Consider the following 18,050-nt stretch of genomic DNA (forward strand, 5'->3'; position numbering starts at 1 on the left):
AATACTTTGTTTATATCTTCTAAATATCAATAAATTATTTCCCAAATATTGCTGTTTACTTGAATCAGCAGTATAACTTTAATGGTGCTTATTGCATTTTAGTAAAAAAGGAAGAGGTATCCCCACTTTTTTTACCAAGAACTAAAGGAGTCATGAAAGTACTTCTAAATTTGCTTGCCTTTCTGCCATTTTTCATAGGGCTTCTTAAAATAGGCATAATATGTGATTTTAATAGTTTTGTTATTACTATTTCAGAATTGTATTCTGGGAAATATATTTCATATGTTCTTTTTTCATCAATATCAAAAATTTTAGATTCTAATAATTAAATCTTTTGCAAGCGGCAATGCTATATGATGTCAGCTTATGGGCCCTCTTCTTCCTCTACGTAATCTTCATAGTCTAAGTACTTTTAGCTTTAATAAGTCTCTTAAAAATATTAAAATTCTGGCGCATTTTACTATGAAGCTGTAGATAAATCTTGAATTTTTGAAGCAAACTAATTTTATATATTTGTTTAGCTTTAAATATTTGTATGGCTATTGATTTAGTTATAAGTATTTATTGAACTTGTAAGTTAATCTTCTTAAATTGTCTGTGGTACGTCAGGTAAATATGTTTGAGATACTTACTTGTTAGATAAAGTTATAATAGCATTGTTTGTTTTTTTTATTTTTATATCATCCATATTGAAAACTGCAGCACTCCCTTTCAGTTTTTTTGATTGCTTTTTCTAATTATTTCTTTTTTTATATAACGAATTAAAACTTTAATTAATTTAAATGTCTTCGTCTTTATATATTGAGCCATCTTGCTAGTCTTCTTTATTAAAGTAAATATCGTTTCCACGTATGTTCATTTCTTTAATTGACTGCTGAGGATGCTACGAAGATTCAATACCAGATTAGCCAACTGAAATTCCAGAAGGATTAATGAAATTACTCGAGGTATGAGGATTCGATTAAATATTATTACTAACTGCTAAATTAGTCAAGCTTATCTAATTATTGTTAGAACTCTAAGGTTAGTTGGTTCCATTACGAGGAGAGAGGTATGCAATCATTTAATGAGAACCTAATTATAATTAATCTGGTTGAAATTATAATTCAGAGTGAGATCTCTTTGATCTATTTTAGAGTGAAACTAAATCAAAATCATTAGCCGAATTTCCCAAGGAATTTTATGCCTTAAATTCTTTTATTTTTACTATCGGTTTCCGATTGTCTTGAGAGCCTTCCCTTATTGCTAGACTCTAGTTAGTTTTTTTTCGTTTGTTAATCCTAGTTCCTTGTTTACTATGATCTTTCAACTAAAAGGACACATTTGAACTATACGAATGGTGACGATTGCCTTAATATTAAGAAACCTATTTGTTATCAGTAGGTATTTTATGGGATGTATATTAAGTAATATATTCTTTTCTAACTTAATCAAATTCCTCTTAATTATCAGAATCCACTTCATAATTTATACAAGCATACTAATTATATCGTTTAAAATTTTTCCTATTGTGAGGTTATCTTTCTTATTTTTTTGAAGAGTTTAATTCATAAAGAAGCTTATCAAAATTTGGTTTTAAGTGAAGCCTATCACAAAATTAAACGCTGTGATTTTCATTACCACAGGCAAGACATCTCAGCTTATTTAAGTCAAATTAATTGTTGAATGAGATTTTATCTTTAATCATAAAAAAGTTCTCCTATTATGTTTAATAGATTTTTATTTACAAACCATTAAAAATATTATGTTACTTACCTTATCTGGAGGGAATTCTTCTAGAAGCCTAAGGAAATCTGCCTTATCAATAAATGCAAGTATAACAACGCTTTTAGTTCTATAAATGGAGTTTATGCCTAATGTTTATCCACTGATAAATTCAGGTAATCCAAAGCATTCACCTTTCTTTAATATAAATAAATCATTAAAAACACAATTCGAGAATAGATTAATAAGTATTTTTAGAATCTTTTCATGAATACTCGTCTAATGCTTGAAAGAAAACGATTCCATTAATTAATAATTTACCTCATATGTTTTTATAATCCTGTCCTTTTAAACTCCTGCTTGGCATGAAATTTATCCCTTCATTACAAAGTAAACTTTTTGATGTAGTGGAATAGTGTTAGCTTAGTGTAGTTTTTCTATTTCATTTAAGTTCATATCAGGACCTATTCTCATTTCTTTTACCTACTGACATATTTTCTAAATAAAATTTTCACTAAATGTACTTTTAAAGAAAGGTTGCTCTCTTAACATTTTTTGGTACAATTCTACTTAAAAGTTGTTATAAATTTTGTCTGGTAACTCGTTAATCATGCTATAAACCTTGCTGCTTTCGTAAATTTATTCTTTGTGCACATAATGGAAATATTTAAAAATTTTATCTCTCAAATCTCTGTTGACTTGTCTTTTTTTCATAAAGTGACTTAAATCATTTATTTTGTTCTAGAACTGAGCTTTATTATCCTACTTTGTCTTTAATATATATCCTAAAAATAGTTAAGTAATTCATTCATTATAGGTAAAATTTATCATTTACCAATCGTATTCAGTGAATAGCCGAAAATTCCGCAGGAAACAAGACTCACAAAAATAACATAAACCTTTTCATCTTTTTTTTGATAGAATAAAAAGTTAAATTTTATATTAAACATCAAAATATACCTATACTTACAGGCGTAATGTCTCCATATCCAACTGTAAGCATAGTTATAACTGACCAATAAATGGCAGAAGTATAAACACTAGTGTAATCATTATATGGTATTTTTAAACGAGAAATCCAATTGTTTTAGTCTTAATTTCCCATAGCAATTTTAATAAAAAAGCATCCTGTAAGATGAGCTATCAATAAAATTTAAAAAAATATTTTAAGGAATATTCCATAATGTTTGTATTTTTATTTAATTTCCAGCATATTCATTATTTTATCATACATATCCAAAACATATCCAAGTTTTAAAATAATTGGCAACTATAAAAACTAATTATCACTAGAACTCAAAGATGCAAGATAAGAACTTAAAATGAAAAAATCAATCCTATTTATAATTTAAACTTTAGTAAATATCGAGCGCTTTCATATGAAAATGCTAATTACCAGAATTTATCTTTTAGAATATAGTTTTTTATAATTTGTATTCGTTTTTTGATAAGTATACCTCTCTTATATATAGCCTTTTAAATTGTATGTTTAAGTTAAAAAAAATATATATTTTATAGAAAATTTACCTGATTCATTTAAATAAGGATATTAAAAACCATAAAAGAAATAGAAACATCAATGATGAGATCGTAAAAATATAGAATATTAACGCCCATACAGAACTTAACAGGAACTATTATGAGAAGCATTATAGTATAAATAAATGTCCAAATACTCCAAATAATTTAAAAACTAGAATTCTTTTGATAAAATTATGTTCTTAAAAATGAAAAATAAATAGAAAAGAAATTATTTATACTGGATCAATTATAAAAGACTCTGATCGAATAAATGTTGTAAGCATATCTTTTTTTTGATAAAATATTTTATTATTAGATAAAGCTATTAAATATGTAGCAATAAACTATTTAAGCTATTAAAAACATGCTGAAATTTTTACTTTTCAATTAAATAACTAGGTAACTGCATTTATTAATCTCCGTTTGCTGTTTTATTAGAAGTAAATATTAATTTTATTCTCATTTTTACTATATATTTGATTTATTAATTGTATATTTTAGTTTTTTATACTATTACCATAACTTATTTATGATGGCGTATAGAAAAAGATAGATCTCCAATCATTTTTAATTACTTCTAAGTCAGCTTTTAGAACAATACACTACTTGACTTTAACTTGAATTTCTATGCAAATCTTTTTGCCATTAAACTAACTTGCAATGACAATTTAGGCTTAACACTACTTTAAAAAGAGATATTTAATTTTTTGTTTAATCCTACTTCATTATTTAATTAGCTTTATAAATAAGAAATTTTTTCTGGCTCTGGAGAGTTCTTTAAATTAGAATTTTAAAGGGATGGGCTAAGTTAGAAGTTTGCTGAATTGATAGCTTGTAGTTATATTTTTTTGGGGCTGTCTTCTTTTTTTTTAAATGGTTTTTACGTCTAAAAAAAACTATTATTTGACGGGTTATTGATAATTTCATGTTAAACATCGACTTTTGGTTGCATTGGCGATGAATTTTCATCGAGTAATAACCTCCTCTTATTATCACCAAACCTAAGGCTACTCCCTATCTTTGGGTCAGATGAACTCTACTCATTTAAAACTAGTTCAACATTTGAATTATTTATAGAAGGCATTTTATAAATAGCTTTCTATGAATTATCTAATTATGGAGCCTTTACTTATTCGCTCATATATTTGAATATTAATATTTAACTTTTTTTTTACTTACTATTGAATTAAAAACAAATTGATAATAAATATAAAAAAAATTTAAGGTTAATACTATCTATCTTGTTTTATTTAGCGAAGGAGAGAATTCCTTATTAATATTATTATTACTTGTATTTTCTTAGCATCTTCACCTTTGCCACTCAAAATGACAATCATACTATTTATCATAAAACAATGTAATATTCGCCAATCAATACAAATTTTTTTTACTCATAATTTTTAATCATATTAAAAAATTTATGAATCTTAAATACTATATAAAAAGTTTAATCAATAATCAAATTATTTCTTCAATAAATAAAAATTATAAATAATAACCCTTCTAACTCTTTATTAACAATGTAATTAAATTAAATTTTCCAGTGTTACATAATTTTTGGAATTAAATTTTTTAATTTTGTCTTTTTTTCCAATATTGTACTTTGAATTACTCTAAAAAACTAAATGTAGCGTGATTTAAGTAAAACAAAAAACGTATTTGCATATACAATTGTTTTTACAATATAATTGCATTTTAGTTTAATATACTAAGTATTATAAAAAAATTTCATAAAAATAATCAAAGATCAGTAATAAGATTATTAGCAAGCAAAGCTCTTTCATAAAAAAGGCTATTACTTACTAAAAAAAATTTTCTATAATTTTTAATTTAACTTCATCTTCTTTTATTAAGAGACTTACTAAACTAGTAAAAAAAATTAATAGGTGTAACAATATAAAATTTAAATTTACTCTAATTAGGAAGAGAAATATTAATAATTTATTTAAAATAAAATTTTTAATTTCAAATTTAATGATATTATTTTGGAAATTTTTGTGAGTAATAGAATAAACAATTTATAACTTATTAATTTCTATTAAAAGTAATCACTACTATTTAAATTAAAATAGCATTTGCTTACATATCATATAACTTGATTCTCAGAATTTTACATGAATTTAATAAATTTAATGTCTCTACACTCTTTTTAAGAACATAATTCTAAATTATTGTCAAATAAATTTTAAAATAAATAAAAATCAGCTATTTTAATATGATTTTAAAGCAGGTAATTAGTTTATTTATTCATTTATCTGAAAATTAAAATTAAAATCATAAATTTAATAATGAAGTAAACCTGTCTATAAAAAATAACTCTTTGTATGGGACTAACCCAAATCTTTTTATGAATTATTTTAAATAAAAAATTTTATAAATTTTATTCTTTTAAAAAAAACAAACTAATTTATTTATTTAAAATTATATTTTGGAAAATTAAAAAAAAGCAAAATAATTATTTTGTAATTTCATTTAATTGATTAATAAAATATTTTTAAAATTATAGAATAATACATTTTTAAGTAGTTTAAATATTAATATTTATTTATTGATATTAATTTATTTATCTTTTATTAAGAATATCTTAAGTCGTATCTATAAATAAAATATCTTTAATTTTTGAATATAGATTCTATTTTTATTTATTTATTTATTTACTTTCACGCTAAAGTATAGACAAGTTAGAATTTAGGTATTCCACCGTAAACCCAAAAATCATTTAATATAGACATTCCGATTATTCTACATTTTTACTCTATAGAACTTTTTTTTGGAAATCTTATTAAGAATAGATCACCTACTGTAATGTTTCTTCTTTCGTGATAATAAAATTAACTAGATATAGAACCAACTTACTTGTGAGAATTCTCTTTATCATAAATTATGAAATTAGACATCATATATTATCTTAACTTTAATCTAGAGAAAATTTTTTATATCCTTATATCTCCTACTATACTGTATTCTAATTAATATTAATCATCGTATATTTAGTAATTAAATGTTTTCCATGAATGAGGAGATCTTATTTCTCCTAAGAATTGAATATTTTAGTTCTCATCATAATATTCGAGTTGTAAGAAAGGCCTATTTTTTGTTAACAAAGAAAACTAGATAGGCTTCGTAAATCTAAGTAATTTTTTAACAGAATAAGGCTCAGAAACTTCTATATTTATCTATCTGCGATTACCTGCATAATAATTTGTATATGGTTAGTCAATTTCTTTAAAGTAAAGCAGTTTTTGCTTTGTCTGCTAATTTTATTCATCAAACTTGTATGCAGAGTATTTGTACATAAATGGTTCACTCAATCCTAATCCTATATCTCCAATATTATTTTCTTATCTAATTATGATAGAGTTGACATTTTCTAGACAACTTAGGCTACCTTATTATGAAAATATTCTATAATATTATTTTTAGAATAGTTTTTAAAAATTTAGTAATCTTAATATCTTTTTTTTAATTGATAAATTAATCAACATTATGTCTTGCAAATTTGAATGATATTAATAGATTCTATTAAATTATAAAATTGGTAAAGCAACTATTTATTGGATATAATCATATTTACATCATTTCAATAAAAATTAATTTTCTTCCCTAAAAATAGTTACTTACTTTTCATTTTTCATGTAATTTACAAAATATTTAAGTGATTAAAAAATATTTAGATTAAATCTAATATAAAATTTTTTTTATCATGGACATTTTAAAACTCTTACTAGCTTATTTTTGGTCAGTGAAATAAATTAAATTTAAAGGAAGACAAAATCACATGAGTTACTGAATCAATCTATGCTTAAATAGTAATTAGTTCTAATAATATATTATAAAGAGTGATTTAAATTTAAGAAGATTTATTTATGAGTGCAAAAATATTACTGGAATGGAGTTATTTTACTTTTAATTTCAAATTCAATTTAATATCTTTGTTAAAAATATTATGATAAAAAGCTGATATTAAAAAAGAAAATATTGTCTAATTCATCATTGGATTATTAATTGAATAAGGAATATATATTATGTGAATAGAGTTGGATCAATTAAAAAAGCTTTAATCGAATGAAACTTATTTCAGGCATGATCCTTTTCTAGTAAAATATATGGAAAAAAATAAAAGAATTATTCATGAAAGCAGAAAATAATTAAAAAAAAATAGAAGGATTCTATTACAAAATTAAAAATAGGGCAATCTAATTAATAGCAACATGAAAAAAACAAGCAATAAATTTCATAAAAATAAAGGATAGAAAAAACAAAACAAAACCAGCTATTTCATTCAGGATGGATTAGTAAATTTCACCTTTTTTAATTAAATACGTATTATTTTTAAAAAAAGTATGCTAAAGACTTTCTTCTTTAGGGTTTAAATAAATTAGGTGAAAGGATTTCTCATAAATAATTTTTATCATCAAATTTCTCTTTAGATAAAAAATAAAAAAAGTAGCAAAAGAAACTACATAAAAAATCAAACAAAAACTAATCACTCGTATCATTCATTTCTTGTTTTTCTAAAAAGAAAAAAAAAAAGATTAAAAAAACAAATTAAAAACAAAGTTCATACTTTTCTTTTAATTACTCATAAAATATTAAACCCCTTAACCCCGCTGAGGACTTTATCATTATCAAAAGTATTTAAACCCATAAAAATATTCAAAAAAAATGAAGATGATTAGATCTGTATTGAGACTGGTTGAACGTTACAACAAGTACACTGAATAAAACCCTGCAAAATCCATTATTTTAAGCACTGGCTTTTTGTTCGGAGCTGGTGACTTACTTACTTAACAAATTGACCGCTATTACGAAAGAAAAGAACACGAAGGTGATTCTAACTACTAAGTAACTCCTATCAACAAAATGCGTATTGCTCACATGTGCTTATATGGACTTACTTTTATGGGACCATTTTCTTATGTATGGTACACCCATGCTTTACCTAAAATTGCTCCTATTACTATCGAAGCCTGTAAGTCTCAACTTTTCAAGAAAATTGCTATCGATTAAGTTGTTGGAAGTGGTATTCAATACTCAAGCTTCTTAGTTGCCATGACTTTATTAGGAGGCAAATCTATCTCTGAAAATTCCAAAAAAATCAAAGAAGATTTTGTATAATGTTGTATTAGTGATGTTTTTGTATGGCCCTGGGTTCAATTCCTTAATTTTAGATATGTTCCAATCCATATGCAAGCCCTTTATGTCAACTTTGTAAGTGTGTTTTGGAATGCTTATATTTCAGCAATCCACCACACTCCCGTTGTTGTTGAAAAACCTTCTTTACAAAAAGAAAGCAACAACTTGTTCAAGGGTGCCATGCTTGCATTCTGAATAATTTGAATGTATCAAAAGCAGCTTCTAACTCTGTAGTGCTTTTTATATTTTAATATATGAATTATATGAAATAAAAGCGAAAATTCAATCATTTAATTTCTTGTTGCTAGTTGAAAACTTAAAAAATAACATTTTTTAGAAAGCAAATATTGCTTCATCCTCATTTTAATATCTAAACAAATACTAACTTTGTCATTATTGAACCATTTTCAAAATATTAAAAATCAATCAATTGATTTCATTTCTCACTTGCTTTCCAGTTCCTTAATTCCACTAAAAAACTGTAAAAATTATAAAAGCACTAAATGACTATTATTGATTAGTAACAAACAAACAAACAAAAAATATCAGCCCATTTTACTTTATAATACATAAAAATTTTTATTTGATATACGTCTATATTTTATATTATTGTCTTTGTATTTACTTTAATCTATTCTCCATAACTTTATTCAAAATAATCTATAAATTACTTATTTATTATTGAACCTTCTCTCAAATGTTTTTTTGTGTCTATATTATTTAATTATTCTTTCTTTTTCAAGTGCTATTTCACTCATTAATTATTAATTAAAAATAGTTGAATGAATCTATTAAATAAGAAGAATAATTTTTTTTAAAATAGACAAATCGATGTTGATGTTGAGCTAAAATTTTTTAAGTTAGGTTAACTTATTAGATTTTTCTGATGTTTAATTTGTAAAAAATCTTTTTCAACTTAACAAAAACGAAAACAATGGATCGATTTATATTACACCATCATAAGAATTAAATATATATAAAATGTTTTCATTCTATTAATAATAAAATCATAATTAATTTTTTAAGCTTGATAAGATCTATTTAATTGTATCATTTTAAAATTTAGTTAAATTTTAAAATATTAATAATAGGTGATATTTATTTACCTATTATTTAAAATGCCGCAGAAAAGCAATAAGCTATTATTAATCAATATTATTTAATAAATAATTATTTTTAAATTCCCCTTCATTTGATACAATATTTAACCAAAATATTATTAAAAAAAATTGGAGAACCTGGGCATTGATCCCAGTGCCTCTCGTATGCTAAACGAGCGCTCTACCATTTGAGCTAGATCCCCTTCACAATATATTTTCCTTAATATCATTTATTACATATTAACTTTGCATTTTATAAAATTAGCTTGAAATGCATTAAAAATTTACTATAATAATCATTTTAAATAATTAAGCCTAAAAGGGAAATGTTTAAAAATTATCAAAGCAAAATCCTATAATTTTTTTTTATTATTTTTATAGTAATTTATTTGTGACACTTAAAAAACAGATTTATTATCATATTATCCTTGCTAATTATTTAATTATGTATTTATTAATTATAAATTTTTATTAAATGCTTTAATTAATTAATAAAATATAATTTTTTTCAGTTAATTCATAACTGATGGTTTAAAAAATTATTTTATTTTAATTTTAGAAATAAACAATTCAATTTTATTAACATAGTAGTAATATTTTATGAAATTAATATGATCATTATTAACAGAAGTATATTTGATTGGTGAATTTACTAAAGTTACCAAAGAGTATCTAAATTACAAATTAATTTAGTAAGTAAGTAATCATATCAAAATTAATAAATGAGAAGAAGAGATGGAGTTGGTCATTCATCACTCCCTTCAAGCCCAACAAGCTTTCAAAGAAGGAATTCAATTAGCAATTAGAATTTATAGGATGAAAGTAATTAACATTAGGACCAGCAATCAGAGAAAGAAAACAGAAACGATTCTCAAGAATTAGAAAAATACTGCAACGATTACACTATTTCACAAAATCATAATATTAAACCTTAGAAAAAAGTAAAAAATTTATCATAATTAAAGACCCATAGATATCCTAGTCCTTCAGCAATAGGAGGAAATGGTCATAATAGTAGTGTTAGTTACAACTAATAAGTTTCAACTCCTATTAATATGAATAGAATAGCAGGAACTAGCTTTTTTGATAGCAGGAATCATAGAATGGAATTAAATAATGCATATAAATTAATTGATATTCTAAAAAGGGAAAATAATTAAATTAAGTCAAAGCAGAATTAAGATACTTTTTTGATTGACCAAGTAGGAAACTTAAAAACAGATATTTTAATGAAACAAAAGGAGATAGAATAACTAAAAATCGAAAATAAAACACTTAAGAAGATAAAACGCAAATAAGAAAGTGCTCTTGGTAATCACAGCGAAGAAAATAAGATAAATCTAAAGATACAATAATATCAAAATTAAATCTTAGAGCTAACTTCAGCTCTAAAAAATGAAAAAAGTAAAAACCTATAAATAGAGAGAAATGCTAAGAAGTAGCATGCTTTTATGACAGACATTTATAATGAATATAGATTCATATGCTAATAATAGAATCTTCAACCTAAAATTAAATTTGAAAAATACAAGTATGTAATTAATTAATTAATTAATTAATTTAGAAATGGTTTTTCAATTCAAAAATTTACTTTTACTCCAAATTAGTTAAATGATTGAAAATAACTCTATTTGCAATAATGATTAAAATGATGTAGATCAAGAAGATGAACTTTCATAGTAGCAAAATTCTTAAAGATTGTTTCCTGATTCAATAACTTCTCTATAGCACTAAAAACAAATATCTGATATAATTAGCATGCCATTCACACAATAGAATTTCATGAAACTAAAAGAGATGGCTTTGCAGTATATAAAATAATTAGAAGAAATTGATTAGTAACAAAAAAGGGAAAACTAAAGATAATAGAAAATGATTATGCAGTAATAGCAAGAGCAATAAAAAATGGATAATTTTATATTGTAGTAATCTTTAAATAAACAAAAAATTATTGAAAATAATAGATATGAAAATCATTCCTCAGATGATAGTTAGTAAAGCTAAAGAATTTCAAATAATATTTCATCATCAAAGCACTCATAATAGTAATAATAGAAAGAAACTCACAGTTATAATCATATTCCTTCTTCTTCAAGGTAAAGTAATAGAGTTAATAGAAAAAGCATTGAAATAATTAGTGAAGAGGATTTTGAAAGTTCTCAAAAGGGATTAGATAGCAATAAAAAGTATTTTTGTTTATTATTTTAGCTTTAAAAGTAATTTTAAATTTGGCTTTTAGAAAAACATATAGTCCAGATGATATTGCTAAAAAGATAGAGTCTGATCATTGCAATAGAATCACTAATTTTAGGAAACAAGAAATAATTGGGTTTTAAAGCGATGATTATTAAACAAATGAAGAAAAAGCAAAAGCTAATAAAAAACAAAATAATTAAAATAAATTAAATCCACTTTTTACAAATGAATACGTTGAAGATAGTGATTAAAATGATGAAGCTGTTTCACTTTAGGCTTCAATGGGAAGTTAACTAATAGTTTGTCTAAAGTAAAAAATTATGAATCACAAATTTTTCAAATTTAATTAAAATAAATAGAGAAGCCTTTGTAGGATAATCCTATTTAGATATTGATAGTAGGGATTTTAACGACAGAGCAATATTAAAAAGAAAATATAATCTAAAAATAGTATCAATAACAGTCTATTTAAATAAAGAATTAAGAATCATCAATGGTTTAAGAGTAAGTTTTTGATCATTAAAATAGAAAAATTGGGGCATAAATTAATTAATTTCTCTTTAATATAGTGTGAATATGCGGAAAGTGAAGATATCTTCACTAAGGAGTAGAAAATAGTGAAAGGAAAAGACAACGTTTTTGGCTCAGATTCTTCAAGCAAGGTTAAGGTAAAAATGGATAAAGATGATTACTTATAAAATATTAGTGTTATATATGACATAAAAGAAAAGTTAATACGTTAAATAACATTTATTTCTGCTAAAAACCAAATTTATGTCACAGGGGAAGTGGATTAAAGTTAGAAAGATAAATAATATGAAAAATAATAGCTTAATATATCATAATAGGAGTATCCTGTTTGTGTCTTTGGGACACTTAAACCTTATAGCAAGTAAGGTGAGAAAAAGCATAGTGACTGCGTTAGTTGTATTTGTTATTTAGGATTTCAGTTAGCTTTGGAAAATGAAGATTTAGAAGATGATGCTTAATAAGGAAATTAAATGAACAAAAAAGATTTAAAATAAAAAAAATGATAAAAAATTAGTCAGTCATCAATTAATTATTGTAAATAAATATGGATGGAAACTAACTCAATATAATTAAATTAAATTAAAAGTATGTAAATAAATAAATAAATAAATCAATAAATTACTAAATATTTTGTAATATAAAACATAAATAATAAACTAACTAACCAAATAACTAAATTACTTTCTAAAATACTTAAAGGTTTGTTAATTTTTATCTAAGCCTTTATGATTTAAGAAAAATTTAATTCATAAATTGCTGAATTGCAGATATATATATTTTTAATTATTTTAATCATTATTACTTTTAATTAAAATAATTTTAAGTCTAGCTAAATACCTAGCTAACTTATAATCAGAGTTAGACTATCATACTTTCATGTTTATAACTTGACGGACTTTTAATGTGCTTGAAACTTTTTTTTTGCTTTGAAGGACTACCAATTTTCTTTTTTGATTTTCTCATGTTTTATGTTTTTGCTTTATTTCTATTCTTTAATTAAGATTGGTTAAATTGCTTTATGACACCTAGAAGATTGTTGCTAACAAAATATTTTTTAAATTCTTTTCCAACATCAAATACTTCTTCATAATCGAATTAGCAAAATTCTAAATAAAAAATCAATCCATTTTAAATTTAACTAGCCTAAGATTTTTCATTGATTGCGTTTTTTATATCATTGAATTTACAACTCTAATTTCTAGACCCTTATCTATTCACTTATAGTTAGTTATTACTGCTACTTATAGCATTTAAACCACTTGGAACGCTATCTTATTAAATGAGAGTTGATCTTTTTTTTAAGCGGGTACTCTTTTTTTTGTCATCTTTCCTTTAAAAATTTTATTGTTATTAAAAACTTTGATCCAAATCTGTGAAAGAGCCGATATTTTGCTTTTAATTTTTAGAGGAGTTTTATTATGGTTCAATATTTATAGAAAATATTTGCTATTAATTCTAATTAGTTTGCTAATTTGAAATCATTTAAACACTTTATTGCTAATTACTTTAATTATTACTAAGAGCTTAGGCCTTTTAAATTGGTTGTACTGGTAACTTTATTTATATAACATCACTATTTCTTTTACTCTTATTTGAAATCTCTGACTTGTAATCAATTAAAACTTAAAGAGTTTAGACTTATGGTTATTATAAAATTAGTTAAGAGGGTTGTAAAGCTGACTACTGATTTTATAATTGTGCTCCCCTCAGTGATATCTAAGAAAGTATGTCTTCTTTTTCAGATTTATCCATTTAAGAAATATTATCTTTATAAGAAGAGAGCTCATTATGTTTAAAATTGCAAAAAGATCCCAAGGGTTCATGAAGAAATAAATTATTTACTTAACTGCTTACACCATTAAATTCTACTTAGCTATGTCCTACTTTACTTCTGCTTTTAACTTCATATGCTTCGTAAGTTTCAGAAGCTTCTGATTCTGTTCTTAAATTTAAACGGCTTTCATATTCAATTTCAAACAAATTCATAGCATTTTATACTACAGTTACATTATTTCTACTATTATACCTTTTTAATTAATTAGTAAAATATTTAATTCGCAATATAATAATTAATTAGAAGTAAATGTAAATAAATAAATAAATAAGTAAAATAAATTTATAAATAAATTAAAAATGTATAAAATGTATTAAATTTGAATTTACCTTTATTAAAATCTGCTAACTTTAACTCTTTTTTAATCTTGAGATTTATTTGAATTATGAATTATTAGATGTTTCCTTTACTCTATATTCAAGAAGGGGCAATTATCATATTTATGAGAAAATTTATCGCAAATAATACACTTAATTCCTAGAGTTTAGTGTTAATTATAGAGCATAATTTTATCTTTAAGCTATCTGTAAAATTCCTTTTTTTATAAATAATCTATTTTTATTTTTGAAAATATATAATTTATTACATATTATTCGGGATAGTCTTGTAAGACTTCATAGAAATCTCTTCTAGTCAAAAATGCAACTAGACTTGAATTACAAGATTTCAGAGAGTATTATCTTTTATGTGACTCATTGAAAAATTCTTCTTCTCCAATTACTTCTTCTTTCTGATTAAAATAAATAAATATTTAAGATAAAAATAAATGAAAAACTGACTGGATAACCTTATATTTTTTAAGTAGGGTGTAAGTTTTCCCATTTTCCATTGAAACTAGTTCTAGTTCTCCCTTTTTAAGTTATTTATTGTTTTTAAAGATCAGATTTAATTAATTAATATTACTTAAACTAAGATATAGATCTTATCATCATATTCTTTTTCTTGAAATATGTACTCTTCTGCTACAAACTTCTGTTCTTTTACTCTTAGAGCCAGTGCATCTATAACATCAGAATTAAAGTTTAAAGAAAATATCTTATGCTATCTCAGCTTTTTCCCGTACAAATCTTTAAATACTTCTTCTTTTAATAAGGAGCTGAGATTTTCAGTAACATAATTGATATCTAAATCAGATTAATATTTTTATTAATAATGATATTCGTAATATTTTCTAATTTTAGTTTGCAGTTATGTGTCGATTCCTCTTTTACTCATTAAATAATTTAATTATCTCATTTTTTACTAAAATTCTGATTTTGATCTTTACATTTCTTAAATAATTTCACCAATTTAATTGAAACTATAAGCAAAAATACCACATGAAGACAGACTCATAATTATTACAAAGACCCTTTCCACTTTATAATATTAAATAATTTATTAAGGCATAAATGTATCATTAAAAAATCATCTTTTTATTTATTAAAAAAATGTAAAACAATAATTACTAGAAGTAACAGGAACTATATCACCATATCCAAGCGTTACCATTGTTATAGTTGCCCAATAAATTGATGTAATATAAACATCATGCCAAGAATCTTAAGGACTTGTACTAACATCTAACCAGTTCATTTTACCAGCATTTTTTTCTATTTATCCTATTTCTACAAAGCAACAAGCACTTAAATGACCAACTATGAACATAATAAATACTAACTTTATTATTTTAGCATTTATTGAAACTTATTTGTCTTTGTTAAATCTTTCATCAAGCTCAGTAAACTTTTTAAGAATGTCAAAAATTCTTAATAATACTATATAATCCAAATATTTATAATATTGAGACCCATTATTCAGAAAAAATATTAAAGTAATCATAAAATCTCGCCTGTTATTATTTATTTTAAAATTATTATAATAATTTATAATTACATTTAGTTATTTTATAATACACAAATTTATTCCTAAGGTAGTCTCTAATAATAAGCTTTCGTCTTGTGATAATGTGCCCTCTCTTAAAAATAGCCTGTTTTATATTTAGATATATTTAAAATTTGCTAATTTAAACAAGTTAATGCTTTGCTTACAGTATTTAAATTTAACAATATTTCAAGAGGGAATATTATATTCACTAATTAATAGCAAACAAAATTTTAAAAACCTGTCCCAATATCAAAGCTATTGTGCAATGGGAGATAAATAATCATATTAATCATGAGTAAAATAAAAATTATGTCCCAAATTATCTTTATTTTAGAGTCCTTTTTTATGAATTATTAATGAAAGAATAATTTTAATTAATTGATTTTTATAACAAAATTTTTTTTACTGGGTGAATAACTAGATTAGGATTATACCATAACTATCCAACAAATGTTTCTATAATATTTTAAAATGAATATATTTATTTATTTGTTTATTTTAATTGATCTAGATTGATTACCTTTTAACCAGAATTTCAATTTTTCAAAGTGGGTTGGCCTCTAATTTAAATAATATATTAAAGATTTAATCATTTATTTATTTATTGCTTTTGAAGAAAATTTTACTTTTGAATAAAAAACATCATTGTAATAAAAGAAACTATAATCTGATGATACGTCTCCAATAATATCAAAATGAAGCTGTGACATCCATCTAAACAAATATTTTTTTGATTTACCCTTCATTATGTTCATAAATTTTTTTATGTTCAAAGTTCTAAGTATTACTTTAAATTAATTGTTTATGTTTTATTGTTTCTTCCTTAAAAACTAAATCAATCCAAAGTTATCTTCGCTTCTTTCCGCTTCTTCTTATTAAGTAACAACCCTTTTAATTGAACTTTCTTACTTTGGAGTAATGATACACTCTTATTTGCTTGAGCGATCCTTAATTTCTAATGACTTTTTTTTCATAAAAGATCTAAAATTGTTGAAATCTTACTGTATATTAGTTTAAGAAGCAGTTGGGTAGTATTTTTAAGAATTAGACTCTTTTGGTTAATCATAAATAAAAATTTGATTATTATTTTTATTTCGATACTATGCATTCTCTAAATCTTCAGTCATATCTTGATCATTAACTGATATTTAATCCCCTAGCTTAGGATCTTGTGATTATTCTAAAATATTGTGAATTTTTACAAATTTCCCAAAATTAAAGGTGCTTTTATAGATACATGTGTTTTCTTTTATGTTGGTTTCATCATCACAAAATTATAAATCATCTAATTCTATAATTGGTGATTACTAACACACTTCGTCTTCTTATTTCGATATTTGATGCTCCCTATTTATTATTAATTGTAATTAATGTAAAAATATTCTAAAAGTGCGATAGATAGTTCTTCAGCACTAAAAATGATTTACTTATTTTATAAGACTTACTTGGTTTAAATTATTAATTTACTCTCAGTTTAGTCCATATTAAAAATTGTTAAACTTTAATTTAGTAGAATTATAGATTCTCTCTTTAATTAATTATACAAAGTAGAAAAAAAATTTCACAAAACAAATAAAGCTTTTTATTTTAATAAAAAATATTCATGCCTGAATTTTAGATTGTTTTATTATGATTTTAATCAAAGACTTTAATGGTAAATTTCTTGTAAATTAGAGAAGCTCTAAATTATAAAAAGCTTTTCAAATTGTTAATAATCAAAATGAATAGGAGAATTTTTACTGTTTTGTTATGCTCTCTATAATTGAATTTTTCAGTTCGATCATTTTCATAGATTTAATTTATTTAATAATTATTTAGTTCATTATGGAAACTAATAAAAATTTTATTTAATTCAGTAATAATATCATAAATAATTACTTCTATAATGAATTGTATACTTTGTTAGTAATAGAATTTATGATTTTATTTTAAAATATTATGTCCAATAAAAAGTAATAAATATTTGATAGATTTATTAAAAAGTATATAATTTAATACATTTATTTTATATAAATTATCTTTGATTTATCTATTAATCTTTTTATTAATATAAAATATAACTAAAATTAATGTTCATACTAATTTGAATATTACTAAAATATAAAATATTTTAAAAGATAGTTTTAAATTTTAGCTATTGTACTTCATAATAAAAAAAAGTT

General features: G+C 23.1%; 5 protein-coding genes across 5 annotated transcripts; 2 read left to right on the forward strand and 3 right to left on the reverse strand. All coding sequences in view use genetic code 6, as the record gives it.

Annotated features, from left to right (window-relative positions):
* Positions 1 to 64: 64 nt before the first annotated feature.
* On the reverse strand, positions 65 to 4,531 carry TTHERM_00726150 (cation channel family transporter; the record flags this gene model as incomplete). Its single annotated transcript, XM_001027138.3, has 10 exons — positions 65 to 1,699; positions 1,756 to 1,902; positions 2,026 to 2,489; positions 2,540 to 2,611; positions 2,665 to 3,041; positions 3,101 to 3,177; positions 3,232 to 3,405; positions 3,465 to 3,511; positions 3,606 to 3,651; positions 3,743 to 4,531. The coding sequence occupies 10 exons, from the start codon at positions 4,529 to 4,531 to the stop codon at positions 65 to 67; spliced, it is 3,828 nt and encodes a 1,275-aa protein (XP_001027138.3).
* Positions 4,532 to 5,885: 1,354 nt separating this feature from the next.
* TTHERM_00726170 (scramblase) lies at positions 5,886 to 6,804 on the reverse strand (the record flags this gene model as incomplete). The annotated part of the gene is made up of 2 exons (XM_001027140.2): positions 5,886 to 6,744; positions 6,800 to 6,804. The coding sequence occupies 2 exons, from the start codon at positions 6,802 to 6,804 to the stop codon at positions 5,886 to 5,888; spliced, it is 864 nt and encodes a 287-aa protein (XP_001027140.2).
* Positions 6,805 to 7,890: 1,086 nt separating this feature from the next.
* On the forward strand, positions 7,891 to 8,556 carry TTHERM_00726180 (Mpv17/PMP22 family protein; the record flags this gene model as incomplete). The annotated part of the gene is made up of 1 exon (XM_001027141.1): positions 7,891 to 8,556. One exon carries the CDS (start codon positions 7,891 to 7,893, stop codon positions 8,554 to 8,556), a length of 666 nt encoding a protein of 221 aa, XP_001027141.1.
* A 1,552-nt stretch (positions 8,557 to 10,108) lies between these two features.
* TTHERM_00726200 (hypothetical protein) lies at positions 10,109 to 12,691 on the forward strand (the record flags this gene model as incomplete). The annotated part of the gene is made up of 5 exons (XM_001027142.2): positions 10,109 to 10,992; positions 11,069 to 11,647; positions 11,701 to 11,967; positions 12,017 to 12,161; positions 12,227 to 12,691. Exons 1-5 carry the CDS (start codon positions 10,184 to 10,186, stop codon positions 12,689 to 12,691), a joined length of 2,265 nt encoding a protein of 754 aa, XP_001027142.2. The 5' UTR covers positions 10,109 to 10,183.
* Positions 12,692 to 13,040: 349 nt separating this feature from the next.
* Positions 13,041 to 17,015, reverse strand: TTHERM_00726210 (cation channel family transporter; the record flags this gene model as incomplete). The annotated part of the gene is made up of 9 exons (XM_001027143.2): positions 13,041 to 14,214; positions 14,352 to 14,557; positions 14,609 to 14,752; positions 14,926 to 15,380; positions 15,471 to 15,853; positions 15,918 to 15,991; positions 16,053 to 16,226; positions 16,295 to 16,344; positions 16,409 to 17,015. 9 exons carry the CDS (start codon positions 17,013 to 17,015, stop codon positions 13,041 to 13,043), a joined length of 3,267 nt encoding a protein of 1,088 aa, XP_001027143.2.
* Between the last annotated feature and the right edge of the window lie 1,035 nt (positions 17,016 to 18,050).

This window comes from Tetrahymena thermophila (assembly GCF_000189635.1).
Source record: "Tetrahymena thermophila SB210 genomic scaffold scf_8253904, whole genome shotgun sequence".
Classification (NCBI taxonomy): Eukaryota; Ciliophora; class Oligohymenophorea; order Hymenostomatida; family Tetrahymenidae; genus Tetrahymena; species Tetrahymena thermophila.